General features: G+C 40.9%; 3 protein-coding genes across 5 annotated transcripts; all 3 read right to left on the bottom strand.

The window, feature by feature from the left end:
* Window positions 1–508: 508 nt before the first annotated feature.
* tysnd1 (trypsin like peroxisomal matrix peptidase 1) lies at window positions 509–3,731 on the bottom strand. Its single transcript, XM_037124892.1, has 4 exons — window positions 2,412–3,731; window positions 1,613–1,743; window positions 1,277–1,462; window positions 509–1,089 (listed from the first exon to the last, which is right to left on the bottom strand). Exons 1-4 carry the CDS (start codon window positions 3,485–3,487, stop codon window positions 887–889), a joined length of 1,596 nt encoding a protein of 531 aa, XP_036980787.1. The 5' UTR covers window positions 3,488–3,731; the 3' UTR covers window positions 509–886.
* A 947-nt stretch (window positions 3,732–4,678) lies between these two features.
* sar1ab (secretion associated, Ras related GTPase 1Ab) lies at window positions 4,679–9,797 on the bottom strand. The gene is made up of 7 exons (XM_037125005.1): window positions 9,693–9,797; window positions 8,546–8,616; window positions 8,007–8,126; window positions 7,840–7,905; window positions 7,651–7,754; window positions 7,417–7,548; window positions 4,679–5,902 (listed from the first exon to the last, which is right to left on the bottom strand). The coding sequence occupies exons 2-7, from the start codon at window positions 8,601–8,603 to the stop codon at window positions 5,786–5,788; spliced, it is 597 nt and encodes a 198-aa protein (XP_036980900.1). The 5' UTR covers window positions 8,604–8,616; window positions 9,693–9,797; the 3' UTR covers window positions 4,679–5,785.
* A 1,320-nt stretch (window positions 9,798–11,117) lies between these two features.
* Window positions 11,118–16,168, bottom strand: ppa1b (inorganic pyrophosphatase 1b). Of its 3 annotated transcripts, none has more exons than XM_037123222.1 (11): window positions 15,737–16,168; window positions 14,940–15,004; window positions 14,050–14,103; window positions 13,609–13,728; window positions 13,428–13,514; window positions 13,162–13,288; window positions 12,949–13,076; window positions 12,577–12,662; window positions 11,720–11,795; window positions 11,584–11,623; window positions 11,118–11,482 (listed from the first exon to the last, which is right to left on the bottom strand). In XM_037123222.1, exons 1-11 carry the CDS (start codon window positions 15,795–15,797, stop codon window positions 11,451–11,453), a joined length of 876 nt encoding a protein of 291 aa, XP_036979117.1. In that variant the 5' UTR covers window positions 15,798–16,168; the 3' UTR covers window positions 11,118–11,450. The 3 variants fall into 3 exon arrangements, with proteins under 3 accessions (XP_036979117.1, XP_036979116.1, XP_036979118.1); XM_037123221.1 differs by lacking the exon at window positions 15,737–16,168 and adding an exon at window positions 15,128–15,286; XM_037123223.1 differs by lacking the exon at window positions 15,737–16,168 and adding an exon at window positions 15,177–15,266.
* Between the last annotated feature and the right edge of the window lie 103 nt (window positions 16,169–16,271).

The raw sequence follows: 16,271 nt of genomic DNA, 5'->3' as shown, positions 1-16,271 counted from the left end.
CTTCACGTTTCAGTGATAATGGAAATCAGTGGCAGTAACGTCCCAGTGGGTGAAACCTTAAATGTGTTAGCCTGAGTGGGTATACCTGCCAACAGATGTCTGAATACCTGATACCAGCAGCAAAGTCTTCTGGCTACCCAAAGGGACCAATCATGCTCTGCAACCTGTCAGCTTATTATGCTGAATATTCCTCCTGCCCGGTGGGGGAAAAAAAAAAAAAAAAGCCGTATGTAACAGAAGCAGGTGTAAATTCTGACACACACTTCCAGGAAAAGTGCACCATCTTTTCTTGATGCTGTCAGTGCAAAATAACTGAATCTTAGATATTACCTGTTGAAACCTGGTGTACTTAATGGCGTCACAGTTTTATCTGTTGCTTTGGGATAAATTTGGGTAATTACTCTTGCTTTATTCAGCCTTCTAGCTCTACTTATCTTCCTTTTATGTGCTGGTTGTCATAACGTGTGTAATTTGTGAGGAGTGTGGATAGAAATATACCCAGCCTATGTTGAAGTGTCACCAGAATAAACTATTTTATTAATTCAAGGGCATTATAGTACATGTATACAGTCTCCATAGGAACCAAAGTAACATTAACTTGTTTGTGGTCTTATAAATATTTCACACTATATACTGCATGACTCCGGATGCAAACATTAAGAATTAATGATTGTTGTTTTAGCCGCATGCATTGCATATATGTGGCTTTGTGTCTGTGTAACAAACTGACTTATGAAACATATGAAGTTATACATTTTAAAACGCCTGTTTTGTTTTTAAAAAATTACACATAATATCAAATTAGTCGTCTGATGTGATTTACATCAAATCCATATTACCGGTACATCTTTTAATCAAGTGGATTTGAAGGTGCAGTGGTCCTCTATTATAGTTTGCTTTGACCAGCTTGTAGCCTCCACACCCTTCTGACTTCTTCTTCTGTGGTGTCCAACACCTTGAACACATTGACATCCTTTGTCTGGTGAAAGCGCTGCAACAGTTCCTGGAAAACAGTCACTGGGATGCTAAAGTTGAGGTGTGGGTAGGTCACATTGGTAGCAAAGTCCTTTGTGTTGCTGGACACAATACCTGCAAAACAGCAAATAACAATTATATTATCTTAAAACAAAAAATACAGCCGTGCAGATTGAGCAGTCAGATGTGTGTAGCTGCCTTTTCTCCAGACATGTGCTGCATTATTGCAGTGTTCTGTGGTCGTCTTATGCCCCCCACTGATCAAAAAGAGTACATTTTGTAGCTGCAGTTTCTTTCTTACCCAGCAGCTCTCCTGAGGATCTCCGCACCACAGCGCCCCCACTGGTCCCTGCCTGTACTGCACAAGTGGTCTGAAGCATGACAGGGTTGTCACTCAATCTAATAGTTTTAGAGAGGACACCGCAGGTCACGGAGGGGCCACAGCTCCGACCCAACCCACCATAACCCACCACAACTACAGAATCACCTGTAGGCGGAGAAACCACACTGAACAACATTCTTACAATAGTTTCACTGGAGTAAAGAACTAAAATCTCCTCTGACATTAAATATGCTGCAACATGATGCTCTAAAAAACATTTTTACTGTTTCTACTGAAGAAAGACCGAAATCGGACCTGGATTGAAACGTTGAGCCATTCGAGGGACCACAGCCTCTGTGGGGGAGCCTCTCAACTGCAACAAAGCCATATCGTAGGGTGAAGAGGCTTTGGTGGAAAACAGCACATCACCCACAATATCACGGACTCTGTGAAACAGACACACACAAACACACACACACACACACACACACACAGTGATGAGACACAATGAAGCTTCCTAAAAGACCTTGAACCCACACAGGCATTCTCAATTAATCTAGCTGACTGAACCAAAAGACGAAGAAGAGACATCATTTTGAAACAGTCAGCCAAGAGTTTTGTTAAGTTTCGCTTTTGTGCACCCAGAACACTTTGAGGTCAGATGTCAGAAATGTAATCTAGGAAACTTTGACATTTGCCATTGACTGAAATGCAGCATAAGACTGGAGGAAGACATGAAAGAAATAAAAGAGACGGATTAGCATTATGAATTACACCCATTGTCCTGAGAAGAGGTCCAATCAGCAAAAGTGAGGTCAAGACAGAAAGCGCCTGTGGGGGGTGAATCACGGGTGTGTTACCCATTAAAAGAAAAGGGATTTAAGAAGCAGTTAAGCAAAAAACACAGTTTCATCCACTCAACGAGACTACCAGTTTTACAATGTTTGACTTAGTTTTACTTACTTTGTGATCAAAAAGAGTGAAAAGAGGCTTACAGACATGTTTTAATGTGTTTTTGGATAAGGATTAACCTTGAATCCTCTTATGTACAGAGAAGGGTGTGTTTAGGGAGCGCCTGACGGCCCACAAATAGGTGAAGACAATGTGTTGTCACCTGTCCCGGTGATGGAACCTCAGGTTGACCTTCGATTTCCCGTTGACAACATGCCGGCAGGTCACAACCAGCCGAGAGGCGACAGCAACCCCAGAGCCCCAGAACTGTCCACTGTCCACAAGGCACACGGTGGGGTATTTGACGGCTTTTGTCTCGTGGGCTGTGGCAGACATGTGGAGGCCTGCCTCTTCTGGATGGAGCCAAACATCTCGGAGTGGATCTTGACTGCCCATGCAGCCGATGATGCTCCTGAAGATGGAGTGGATGGAGCAGACGAGAGTGAGGCCTATCCACTCGTTGGCCTTCCATCCAAAGGGTGACACGATCAGTCCAATGAGACGCACGCGGTCCGCGCCTTTCACCGCAAACAACCCCCCACCCTCGGTGCCTGGCAAGCACCGGGCATCTGTGAGGATGACAGCGTTGTCCTCTCCTGCAAGGTTACTGATGATACCCCTGCTGAGGGTGCTGATGAAGAGATCTAAGCAGAGGGAGCCAAAGGGCGAGCCACATGCCACGACAGGGCAGCCTTTTTGGAGAGACTGGCTGCTCTGCCAGGGTATACTAGTCCCTGAACTGGGCCAGCTGTCTGCCATCTTGAGCACAGCGAACCAGCTGAGGAACTGGGCATCTCTGATCAGCTCCTCACCCTCTTCATCTGCAGGGAAACGCCACTGGTCAGCCTCCTCGAAAACCGCCTGGAAAGCCTGTCTGAACTCCAGGCAGTTCACCAGCATCAGCAACTCGGCTGAAACCTCTCTGTGACGTGTTGTTCTGCTTCTGGAGGGTGAGGAGGCTTCTCCACGGGCCGACTGGCCGCTGTCCAGGTCTCGCCCGGTAGAAAAGCTGACGCGGATTTTGAGTTTCTCGCTGAAGCTGCGGGGTGACAGGAACCTGTGGTCGGCAGAGGGGGGTTCTGTGTCGGTGATAAAACGGGAAAACGGGAGACCAGGGCATAACACTGTCCCAGTGTGAGCATGGATGATGACTCCGCTGCAGCTCACAGGTTTCTTTGGGGAATAAGCCTCTGACACCTTGACCACACAGCAACACTTCTCTACCTCCGTTACCTCCATGTTGTTAGCAGCACAGATGAACTTTAGCCATGTGTCAACAACGGTGTTGAGCAACTTGAAGATACTGGAAAACCGTTAAGAAGCAGCACATTGATATCAGATATAGTCCGGTGGTGAGACGATAAAAAAAACCTCCATACTAAGCAGTAATAGAGGTTTTTCTCCGGCTGTAAACTCGCAGTTATATCGCAAATGTTGTCCGCTGTAGTGTTTGGTAATTCTGCCACATCGCTTCCTGGTTGAGTCTCATTGGTCAACGACGAGTTCCGAGCCAATGGGAAACAAGGAGGCGGGACTAGAGTTGCTTTTCCTGCTTCAGGTTTTCAACATGTTTTGGGATTTATTTCAAACAATTAATATCCAAAAAAAGGCACTTTCTAGCCTGTTTCATTTAGTACAATTTACAATTTTAATGGAAAAGGTGGAAGAATTGTTTTGTTGCAGAAGTGCAAAGTGCAGATGGAGCCTACTTGTTGACGTTTTTTAACCAATCTTATTAATAATAAACAATCTTATTATTATTTCCTCAACAGATTTTGTTGTATTTTGTTTTATTTTATTTTATTTTATTTTACTGCGTATTAAACTAAGTTTTTGGTGGGGACTATTATGCTTAAAGCGGAATCTAAAGATATTTTAATTTTAACCTGTTTGACCATATCTATTGATTCCATTCCATTTTTTGTGTATTATCAAGTCTAATACTATGTAGCATGTATTTATACTGTTAATCACTATCAGTCATTACATACTGCAGTATTACTCAATTGTATCTATATTATACTTTTTTTAAATATATATTTTAGTACCATGTATGTACGTTTTATGCCATACTCTTTTTTTATCCTTGACTATATTGCCTTTATATCTATAGTGTGATATTTTTTTTCTAGAAGGAGATAATTTAACGTACCCAATCTCCTCTCGGGATCAAGAAATTATTTTCTGATTTTCGTAATAATTACTGTATTGTAGTGATAACAGTATTCAAGTTTAATATCATTTTTTATACTACTTTTTATGTTTAGTTTTTGTTTTATTGTAGTTTATTTATTCTTACTCGTAAATGAATCCTATTCATTTCATCATTACTATTGTTGGCACTGATGACAACATTTACTTCTCTTACAGTTTTTATTATAAGTCTGTTGTGTTTTTGTGTTTAATTCTGATGTTCAGACAACAAAGATATGAAGGATTGTCAAAAACATTTATTATGCTCAAACTTCACACGTTGAATAACAGTAAGATCTACCTTTTGTAACAGATACAGTACTTCAGAGCTCGATGCTTGATGTAACATAAGGCAAGCCAAGTTTTTCTTGCAAAATATAAATAAGAGCTTATATACAAAATAATGTATAACATTTGCACTAAGAGGTAATTCCATGCATATCTCTATCTCTTGCCCGAGTACTCTCATAATATCGCTGCTTATTGTGAGCAGCCACTAATCACAAAGTACTCAAGTCTTTTCACAGCAGTTAACCATCGTGAAAACAGGTAGTTTGGCATCCTCACTGTGGACAGATATGGGTTTGTTACATCACCTGGCTGTGCTGATGCAGTTAACATACAGTAAACTGCAATTATTAAACACTGCTATATGAAACGATTACATAAAGCTCCTCAAAATATCAGTTAATGCACTTGTGGTCACATTCACGTAATTGGCCTGTGGTGATAAACTCTTCATTGATTAAAAAAAAAAAAAAACTAAAAACATGCCAACAGCCAAACTGTCAGTATCCTTGGAAATATTAAGGTATTCAAGATAACCATTAGTGTTGAAGAAATAGGAAAAACATGTAGATTCAGAGAGTATTCGTTCTCAATCAAGGAAGAGTAACTCCAAGCACAAAGTGTTAACCAAAATGACCTTCAGTGAAAGCCTACACCAACAGCTAAAAATACACCCGGGTCAGAAACTGGTTCAGTGCGATGACATGTTCTATATGGCGGCATGAATTCTCTACAGGCTTTAGGTAACAGCAGAAACCACACCATGAAGACTACTCTCCACACTCAAATCTCAACAATACGGTATGAAGATTCATAACTCGATGTTTGCTGTGGTGTGATACATATGACATCTTTAAATCCATGAAGGAACGCAGGGTATATTAAAACAAAACACTACTTGAAACACATGTTCCTACTGGCACCGTCTTAAATATTGAATCAAATCTCTCTCTCTGTCTCTCTCTCTGTCTCTCTCTATGGCAGGTAGTTTTGTGTGGAAAATGTCTCTGTGTGCACCGGCAGCACAGTAAATCTGGTTAAGGTTTATTAAAAGAATCAGTCAATATACTGGGAGAGCCAGCGGAAACCGTCTCCATAACCCTGTCTCTTCAGCACGCTGCACATGAAAACCTCCATCGGCCTCAAATTCAGCTCCTTCAGTGACACTTTGCCCTGAAAAGAAAACAAAGAAAAAAAAACATTTCAACACCTTTAAACATTATATTGAACATGTACGATCAGTAACTTAAAACCTGTAACTTTTTTGCATGTGGTATGGAGCACAGGGCTGCCTCAGTTACACGGATCACTGAAACAAACGTTCCAAATGGCTCACTGTTGCATCTTCCTTCCTTTTGCTCTCTTGCCTCGTCCTGCCTGCTCGTCTCTTGCTGAGAAACAGTGCGTGGTAAACAAGATTTACACTAACAATGAAAAACTTTAATGACACAGGTAATGTGCCAAATGCTTCTCAACAGTGCAGCGGGGGGGGGCGGCCCCCCCCCCCCCCCCCCCCCCCCCACCACCACTCTATTATTTAACAAGAGCAGCGGTGATCTAAGCGCAGTCCCTTCTGCCCTTGGCAAGTCAGATTTGTATTAAAAATTCAAGCAACCCAAAGTTCTCAACAATCTCGGAGTGACAGTGTTTGCAATAACTTCTTCTCTGTTGAGGGTAGGTAGCTCCGGCCTTGCTGCAATAGATTTATGAAGCTCAGTGTTGCTGCTATGCAGTAAAAATGTCCTTGAATGACCACGTATCATGGACACAAATGCACTTTTTACTGAAGTCACACAAAAAAGTAAGGGAGTGGTCTCTTAACTGCAGAAAATATGTCTTTTTAATGTTTCTGCTGCTTTCTACCAGGCAGATTGATCCAATAACAATGTAGTAAAAGTAAATATGGTAGATTCAACTTTCAATCACATCTTTAAAAGGTTGGTTTGGGTTTTTTGAAATGGGGTTGTTTAAGGTACTTATCCATAGTCAGTGTTTTGACTACGGTAGATGCCGTCGGCATGACCCCAGTTTGAGAAAGCAGCAGGAATAAAAGTGGAGGCATCAAGGTGGTAATGGCAGAACTTATTTTATCCCCTTCAAAGAAGTCCCACCTAAGAAAATCAGTATCAGTGAAAATGTGAGCTGTACTGAGAATGTTTTAACCAATTTACCTCTCCATCAGACAGCCGCTACCCACAGGAAACTTAAGCCGTTACATCCATCTTTGGTACCCGGCAGAGCACGGCAGTTGCTGGTCCACCACCGCTTTCATCGGTTAGTTTGTTTGTGTTATTATGTGAATCACCTCCAAAGTCTCGCATTTACACATGAAAACTAACTTATGGAGGAAGCAGTAGAACAGCAACTCCTGTGTTCTGCAACGCAAAATGACTATTTCTATCAAAGGAACTCTATATACCTACTTCAGTTCTTCCTTGGAAAGGGCTGCATTAAAGCACTGAAAATATTCTGAATATAGAATTCAGCTAATGTAATAAATAATAAAGTTTTTTGCGACATTTCATAGGTTTGCTAAAGTACATCTTTTAGCTTCCTGCAATGGTACTCTTGCTGCTTCTCCAAATTGGGGGTGTGACGACTGCCATCTGATGTAAGTAATGCACGCAAAAGTACCTCATGCAACCCAGACTTTCCCTTTAATCCATGTGTTTACATGTGTTTGTTACCTTTCCAGTTGTATGTCCATGAAGACCAAACATTCCTCTGAGTGCGTCCTCACTGATGGCCTCTGGACGGTCTATCTTATTCCCCAGGATGAGAACCGGGACGTTTGAGATGGTTTCATCTGTTAACAGCGCCTGCGGACAATAAAATCACCAAAGACAGCGGACCTATCAGTGACAGGTATCGAAACTCTGTTGTGTGTTGATATACATGTGAAATTAATAAAATCAACTTACATCCAGTTCAATTTTAGCCTCCAGTAGTCGCTCATGATCAGCACAATCCACCAGGTAGACTATACCGTTAATGGCAGGGAGGTAGTTCTTCCAGATCCTTCGTGCTGCGAGAGAAACACAGTTTCAGTATTTGTGAGACACACAAGCAGTAGCTGCCGGTACATTAAACAGCCTTTTCCTTGGTCTTACCTTGCGTGTGGCCTCCGAGGTCAAACGTCGTGAAGGTCATTCCAGCTATGGTCAGCTCCTCCGATGCTGAGGACAGAGAGGAGGCAATGACTTCACTTAGGTGATGAAAAATGAAAAATGAAAAGTAGAGGCTGATTTCTGAACTGACAACATGTCACTGGACGTACTTGGATGTAGCGTCGGCACATGTTGTCCTAGTCTGTCGTCTCTGAGCATGTGCAGGAGAGTTGTTTTTCCAGCATTGTCTAGTCCGAGGAACACTAGCTTGCCGGTCTTCTTGTACAACCCTGATGAGAAAATGAAAGCAAACGTGAATTGGATGGTGAAACTTGGATTAAATTTTATTTCTAGTCTCTGTCAGAGGATGATAAGCAGGAGGTGAAGGGGTTTTTTTTCCATCACATTCAGGAATGTATAACTTGCCTACTTCCTCTATACTGACATACATATGATAATTGTGTTTTCAGAGACCTGCTGCTCTCTTTCTGTAACCCAACAAATATTTCTGACACTTTCAGAAGAAACTTCCAAGTCGTTTCCTTTTTTGGCAAGTCCATCTGGATCATGAGCTACAGCCGTTTTAGTTTGACGCCGTCATTTCGGCGGGCATTTTTATTCTAAAGGACAGGTGGAATGGAGGAAGGTAATAATATAAAATCACATTATCATTATATTAATGTATTATCATGTTTCTTTAATACTTTACCTAATAGTTGCAGCACACTGCTGAAGCTCCTGCAGATCCAGTCAAATATAAAAGACATTTTTCTTGATTTCCTGTAAAATAAAATTATAAAAAAAAGTGCACATAAAGTTTAGCTCAAATCCAGCAGGTCCCCTCTGCCGTCATAAGCATACATCCCACCATACCAACACAGCACATACTGACAAAGACAGAATAAACGAGCAAATCAGTGCAGAATTTAATGCACTGTTGCTGCGGGACACGGTTGCATTACAGAATCTTGCACTGAAGCTCATTGTTACTCATTATTCCTGACCCTGGATTACTCTGCTGGTATGTGTAAGCTCTGTGTAATCACACCGGCTTTAAAGTATGAAATGAAGTGGGCAAACTGAGCAACACACAGGCTACAGACGAGTTTTAGATGCTTGTGTGTTCTGAGGGCTGTCTCGCCGAGTCACACTGATCTTCCTCTGACTATTTTTATGACGGGTTGTGGCAAGGACACTTGATCTCGGCAGGCGCCCCCTGCTTCCCTCTCTCACACACACACACTCACAAACACCTGTCACTCCGTGTGGGACTTGATGTGCTTGCAGCAGAGGCCTTCAGTGACTAAGGCTTCAGGAAATTACCCAATTGTTGATTACACTTTCATATAATGTTTCAGCTGGGGCCATTTGTAAACACCAAACTCCACTCATGAAGCACAGCAGTTTAAATCCCCACCTGAGTATATCAAATACTATAACACAACATGCTCTCTGTGCTGAGTTAAACCCTCAAACACGTCGGCAGTCGTGACATAAAAAGCAACAAGTTATCATTCAAATCTCAATTCAGAATTCCGGATGAAATATACAGAAATACCACAATAAAAGCACGACAGGCCGCTGAACTCTGACAGAGCTCACCAGAAACGATAGTTCCAGTGATTTCATGATTACTGCCACTGTTCGGCTTATCACCTGGAGCTGGAAGTAACGACATCAGCTGTTACATGGTAAACAATGACACATTTAGTAAACAACATGATGAGCGCGCGTGCAGGGGGGTCCGGGAGGATACAACTAAATCACTGACACTGTAAAGTCGGGAAAGCGGCTCAGCAAACTGGAAACAGAAGTTGAACACAAAGTGAAGTCAGGAAATATTCAGGGGGTGTTACCTTGGTCGGCCGTATTTGTGAGCTGTCCGTCCGCTGGCTTTTGGTCCGAGCCTGTCCCGTCGACTGACATGAAGCCTACGAGTTTGACAGTTTACCGGAAATACGTCACCAGGATGGTGAGGCGGGAGGGGCGCGCATATTAGAATTTTTTTTTCTTAAATACTAACCAGCAAAGTGCTGAGAACTGTCACTTAAACACACGTAGCAAAATAAGGGTGTATTGATAAAAGTCCTTTTATTAATCAACTAAAAATATTAGCATCGACATACACAAAAAACTACCAAAATAAAAGCGCATATTACATATTTTGATAAATCATTTATATATTAACGTTCACATTATTGTTGCAGCTGCCAAAAGTGACGCTAATTTTGACGAATATATATTAACTGCCGGTTTGTTTCATCTATAATATTCACATCATACATTAGTCAATAAAGCTATTCTTTATTACTACAACTATCAAATGAAACTAAAATTTGCCTTGGAAATGCCGTAGAATAGCAGTGCAGAGCATAAAGAAAAATAATCAAGTACAAATACCTCAAAATTGTACTTCGGTGTAGTACTTGAGTAAACGTGTTTTGCACTTCTGTCTTTTGTTAGCAGGAATATTACTGCAGAATGTGGGTGGATGTTGGATGGAATTTTTTTTTCACATTGACACATGCACTGATCTAGTCATATAGTAAAAATGCTTTGCTTGAGAGATTTTTGCCATTCTGTCTTTTTTGACATGATCTAATGTAAGTAAGCACAATTTAATGCTCCATTAACAATGTCAATGTTATAATCCCTTCCATAAATTTCAATTTTAAGAATTGTGTGTACCTTCCCTGAAGACTTTATACTTTTGCTATAAACCCTTAAAATATCATAAAGAACATCTACGTCATTAAATGCCGCTACCACATTGTTAAAAATCTCAAAATCTATTATTGTGCTCCATTTTTTGCTGTTTCTCTTTATAGTTTCTTTTTTCCTTTTTGTATCCATACAAACACTGATTGTATCCATGATCTTGGCAGTCCACCACTATCATTATAAACAGGAAAAAAAAAAGGAAGCGCACAAGCCTGACAGTTAACCTTTTAACCTAACATTTAAACTAGGAACGAGGAAAGACCTAACACACACCACATACACCAGGAGTTATGTGAAACAGAGAATATACATGGGATCCTACTATATTGCAGTAAGGTAATGTGTGGTACTAAACAATAGATGGCAGCATTACAACCACGAGAGAACTTCTGTCCAAAAGAAAATGCAAGTCTGAATTTTTGCACGATTCATTCACTTACAACTCTACTCATTAAACCTTAAAGTCATAGGAGTTTTTGGGACAACGCAAAGAATAACTAGAGTGCAGTTATTTTACTTCCCAGTCTCTGTGGGGGAAACAAAGAAACACACATTGACAATTTGATAATTTAACCCGAGAGGCTTTATTAAAGCAGTTCAGAGTCTCATACAGAGCAAGTATCGACTGGTACCTGTACTTGGTCTATGACAGCACCAACTCCCAACGAGATCTTGTTAAATAAGTGAAAATTCATTGGTCAAGACATAACTTTTTTAAGTGCCTTTCTCTACAGTATCTAACAGTTATCTCTCTATCTACATGAAATCAGACGACCCAGACCCAAACATCCACGTCCCGTCCCGTCATCCCATTGGTTCCTAATGTAAGACCATCTTCAAGTGTTCCTGAGAGATGAGCCTTTCACTTTGCTCCAAGCCAACCAGCGCCTGCTTTACTTCCTCTCATAGTAGAACCATTTGTCTACTGCAAATCAAAAACATTATGGTCAGTCTCACATCAACATCAACAGAAAGTCAACGATCTAGACATTTTTGGAGGACTGTTTTATTTAAGGTTAATGTTACCTGATGAGGGGATAGGCTCTTCTTTTCCGCACGGACATGTCTAAAATCAAGTGAAACATTAGTTATGCAATAGCAACTGAGGAGGAATGAGACCTGCTGTTGTAATGTCAGATGTGGCATAAAGGGTTGTACTTACTTCACTAACAGCAGCTTTAGCCTCATCTACTGAGCAGCAGAAAGGGCTGTCACTGGCTGACACACACGTGTTCTTGCTGTATTGTGTGATAAGAAACAATAATTCAGAATCAAAAAGACATGAGTGCAATGATGTCAACAGTACCCAAAAGTAATATCTGAGTAAAAGTAAAGACAATGTGTAGTGTAAGTATCTGATATTAAATGTACTTCACTATCAAAAGTAGTTTTTTGGCAATATATTTAGTTATGCATCAAAAGTTACGAGTACATTGTAAATATATTTACACATGTGTGTACTGTATATTTATGGGTTGACCTTTTATCAGCATTTTACTGATTATTTTTTACTTTTTAAAAAAATTAAATTTCAAAGTGTGCTAATTTGGCTCTGTAACTAGTAACTTAGGTTATCAAATATATGCAAATAAGTGAATAGTTTAGTATTTGCCTCCAAAGTGTAGTGCAGCACAAGTATTTAGAAGTGGACAATTGAATTACAAGTACCTCAACATTGTACTTAAGCACAGTACTTGTACTTCTTTCTCTGAATAAATGTCTTAACTTCAGTGTACATTTGTTCTAAAAGCAACAATATTCTAAAGTGCAACAATCAATGGATGAATCAAGTGGAACAGATCAACTGCCAATTATTTTGCAATCCATTAATTAATTCAGTCATTTCTAAAGCAAAAATGTCAAACATTTGCAGGTTTCCGCTTCTTAAAATTGAAGCGTATTTCAATGTTGTTTTATATTTTAAACAATTAATCAGGAAAATAACTGGCAAGAGTGATCAAACCTGATTTTTGGTTGCAGACATTCTGTATTCTTATTAACATTAAGAACAGTGTTTACCAGTTCAGTTCACCAGCGTTGGCCTTTTGGTTGACAAGGGCTTTCCAGAAGCTGTGAGTGCTCTTGATTACTTCAATGGCAAAGTCCTGAAACATACAAAAATGTAATAAGTGCTAAGCTGAAGGTAAGGTTGTAAGAAAAATACGTATACAGGTCTATTGCAATTCTAGTCTTATTGCAGGTTTAGGTGCTTAATACAAAGTTAGACAAGGGCGTTCACTGCAGTTCCTTGAAAGCATACATTCTCACAGCAGAGCGACTTCACTGACAGGGAGCAAGGTGATACTGACAAAGCAGTAAATGCCGAAGATTAATCTCAATCCATTTGCCACTGAGCAAACTATGACTAAGCAAGATGTGTTCGGACGAGACCTTGTCTTTGAACTCGTCGTTGAAGGCAAACCGGTTCTCTGGTTTCCCATCTGGCACTTTGTACCTCCTGAACCAGTCGACCGTGGCCTCCAGGTAACCAGGTTTCAGGCGCTGAACGTCGCTGATGTCTGAACATAGTTAAAGAAACAAGTTCAATGCGACTGATGAAGGACTGCTCACAAACTCAAACAGGTGATAAAGTGAGATGCTCACTGTTCAAGTCGTTGGCTTCAGGGTCCTCTACATTGATTGCAATCACTTTCCAATCAGTCTCGCCCTCATCGATCATGGCCAGGACTCCGAGCACCTTCACTCTGATTACCTCGCCACGGGAACACACCTGGAGAGGACATTTCAATTTGCACTTGAGCGATATTATCCTTTTCCATGAATTCAATAAAAAGAAAATAATGACTGTCACTTAATGACTAAGTGAAAGGTGAACGACAGCGCCGTGAAATCATAAGCCAGTGTTGTACCTTGCTGCCGATTTCGCACACATCGATGGGGTCGTTGTCGCCACAGCAGTCGGTGTCTTTGTCTTTGTGTGCTGGATCTTCCCATGTCTGAAACATCACAAACAAAGCACATTAGCCTGATTATGTAAAACTACTAAATAATTGCTGCTGTGCAGTTACTAGGTTCAAATAAAAATCTAACCTGAGGAATGGCTCCATAGTTCCATATGTAGCCCTTGTGTGGGAAAACATTGGCAACATATCGCAGCTTGCCCTTCTTCACATCTTGCTTTATTGGGTTCAAGATGTCTTTTGTAGCAATCTGAAAATAAATCGTATCGCTGTTACTTTTAAAAAATATTATTAGTGCTGAAAAGTACATCTAATTCATGGTGAAAGATTTTGTGATTGTTTATTGCAATGGAAGAACTTCACATTTAGTTGCAACATTTATTTATTGCAACAAATTTACATGACTAATGCATGACAAAGCTAAAAATGATAAATCTCCATGTTTATTCCGGTTAGATGGGTTACTGTATGACCAATGGGTTAATGTAAACCTGGGGATACGCTCATAAAGCCAAAGTTGCCCAAAGCTGATCCAAAAGTTGATGGTAGAAGACTTATGTGAGACTCGTACCTCCATCTTTGCATTTGTCCATCTTGGTACCTCAACAACCATGTGGAAGATGTTCTGCGAGAGACAATAAATCAATTCTTAAATCATAAAAATGTTTAAATTGAACTGAAAAAGTATGCAACACAAACACATGATGCTTATGTATAAAGCTGCATTCTGGATTGCTACACATTTATTCCACATATAAGAAACATTGTTTCAGAAAGATAAGATATCAGATAATCCACTGCAATCACAGGGGATGTTGACACAGCACTGACAAAGAGTAGAGTAAAGGCCATTGCCTTCACAAATAGACTATGACCTTTGTATTCAGGAGTGAAATACTTAAAGGGACACTACGCCCCATAATCAAAACTAATGATTTATCCTCTTACTGTAGCGCTGTTTATCCATGTAGATGACTTCAGTCACTGTGCAGACAGACGCTTAAAACCAATCACGGACAAAAGGCTAGCACACTAAGCTAGCTAACATTACACATCAGCTGAGGAGGATGCCATTAATGATTACATCTCACACAGTGGATTATCTGGGGTAAATTATGAGTGGTTTGAGCACCATCTCTGCCATCTAGTCCCAATAGATTCAACAGAGGACGGACAGCTCTACAGCAGATTTCTCAAAAAAAAAAAAAAAAAAAGTTAAATGACACCAAACTAATCTAGGTGGATAAACACCACGACAGGTGAGAGGGAAAATATGTCTTTTTGATTTTGAGGTGAGCTGCCCCTTTAAACAGTTTGACACCTGTGATTGATACACTTTAATTAACTGCACATGTACACATTCATAGCAGCACTGCAGGTGGCCTTTTAACCAGTGTTCAGGTTTAAAGGGTACACACACACACACACAGTTACATATTAATGGGGTACAGGTGACCTTACCTGGCTCTCATCAGCATACATGGGTATGTCATGGAATGGTGAGATGTACTTCCCTTCAGCATTTTCTGTGAATCAGATCAAACACTGGGTGAATATGGCTGGTGGTGGATACAAGCTAACTTACTGAGTGTCCCTCCTGCAGGTATATTGTGTCGTCATGTTCAGTGGACTGCAGAGAGACTGCTCACTTTCACTTCTGGCTGACTGTGTGTCAGTATTTGATTTCTGCTGGCAGACCTGTGAGAAACAGCGCATTTCTCGTTTCTTCTGGCCGTGATCACTGATGTGTACGTGCAGCTGTGGAAAACATTTCGTCCAACAGGTTGCGTCTGATCAATTTCAGTGGGTTTATTAACGCGCTACACGCAGAGAGGGCGTTGTCCCACCACCAGCTGCAGGCGTTTATTATCTAATGACAGATGACGTGTTAAAGCACCTTTGTGACATTCCCCCAAGTAACAAACTTCCTTCTACAGAGGTCTAAGGTCGGTATGTCAGAAACCAGTTCATCCCAATACGGCTCGGTGTTACCAAGTAAAACCGGCATAACCGGCTGACGCAACTCCGAACAGCTCAACCCGAACCATTACGACTATCCAAACAAGTGGGGATTTACTTGCATTTTCCCGGTTCGGGCCATCATGTCAGCACTCTTCCTGACGTGATGAAGCGAGCAGCGACAATAAATGAATAGGTGACACGTGGGAAGTTGCAGTCGGCCTGCGGAGACTGTGCGGGCGCCTCAAAAGTAGCAAACAAAGACCAAACTGTGCTAGTTCCACTCGGTTTCTACTTACTGAAGAACAGGCGGTAGCCCAGGGAGTTCGGGTTCCCTCTCTCTTCCACTGTGTAGCTCATGTTTTATTGCAGGTTGGTGCTGCTGTCCGGCTCTGGGATGGAGGATGGCGGCGGAAGGAGATGGTAACTGGACTGCGAGGACACTGCGCCTGCGCGGACGGCCACTGACGCCTTCAGGGGCTGTCGTAAATACAGGAACAAATCTGATAATCTAATTTCCCTATGTATGTATTCTGAGGGATTGTATATGATTGGTTTTGCCCAAAGGTTGATTGACTTGAAAGAAGATTTCGTATGAACTCGTCATTTCCTTGATAATGTATTTCAATATTGTGTATATTCAATATCTCCCGTCTGTTTTGTTTTCTCTTTGTTTTGTTTTTTTCCAAATGCACCTGATTCCATTGGTCTTGTGTAAAGGGTCTTTGAGCCATGATGTTTATGCATTTGAAATTGTTCATTTGAAAATTAATACAAATATTATGAATTTGACATGATGAAGGCGTATTGCCGTTTGTATTGAGCGCACAAACC

Source organism: Acanthopagrus latus, chromosome 15 (genome assembly GCF_904848185.1).
Source record: "Acanthopagrus latus isolate v.2019 chromosome 15, fAcaLat1.1, whole genome shotgun sequence".
In the NCBI taxonomy this organism is placed as follows: domain Eukaryota; kingdom Metazoa; phylum Chordata; class Actinopteri; order Spariformes; family Sparidae; genus Acanthopagrus; species Acanthopagrus latus.
This window is presented reverse-complemented; position numbering and strand designations above follow the sequence as displayed.

Bases quoted from the DNA above. Each gene is read 5' to 3' on its own strand.
- tysnd1 (XM_037124892.1), bottom strand. From the start codon at position 3,487: ATGGAGGTAACGGAGGTAGAGAAGTGTTGCTGTGTGGTCAAGGTGTCA. The intron at 1,744-2,411 runs GTGACAACACAT...TCTGTTTCACAG, and splicing joins AGGTTCCATCACCGGGACAG to AGTCCGTGATATTGTGGGTG. The intron at 1,463-1,612 runs GTCCGATTTCGG...CTCCGCCTACAG, and splicing joins GGCTCAACGTTTCAATCCAG to GTGATTCTGTAGTTGTGGTG.
- sar1ab (XM_037125005.1), bottom strand. From the start codon at position 8,603: ATGTCTTTTATATTTGACTGGATCTGCAGGAGCTTCAGCAGTGTGCTG. The intron at 7,549-7,650 runs GTAAGTTGATTT...TATTGTCCGCAG, and splicing joins AGGCTAAAATTGAACTGGAT to GCGCTGTTAACAGATGAAAC. The intron at 5,903-7,416 runs GTAACAAACACA...TTTTCTTTTCAG, and splicing joins ATGGACATACAACTGGAAAG to GGCAAAGTGTCACTGAAGGA.
- ppa1b (XM_037123221.1), bottom strand. From the start codon at position 15,194: ATGCGCTGTTTCTCACAGGTCTGCCAGCAGAAATCAAATACTGACACA. The intron at 11,624-11,719 runs GTAAGTACAACC...ACTTGATTTTAG, and splicing joins CTAAAGCTGCTGTTAGTGAA to ACATGTCCGTGCGGAAAAGA. The intron at 11,483-11,583 runs GTAACATTAACC...TTTGATTTGCAG, and splicing joins AGAGCCTATCCCCTCATCAG to TAGACAAATGGTTCTACTAT.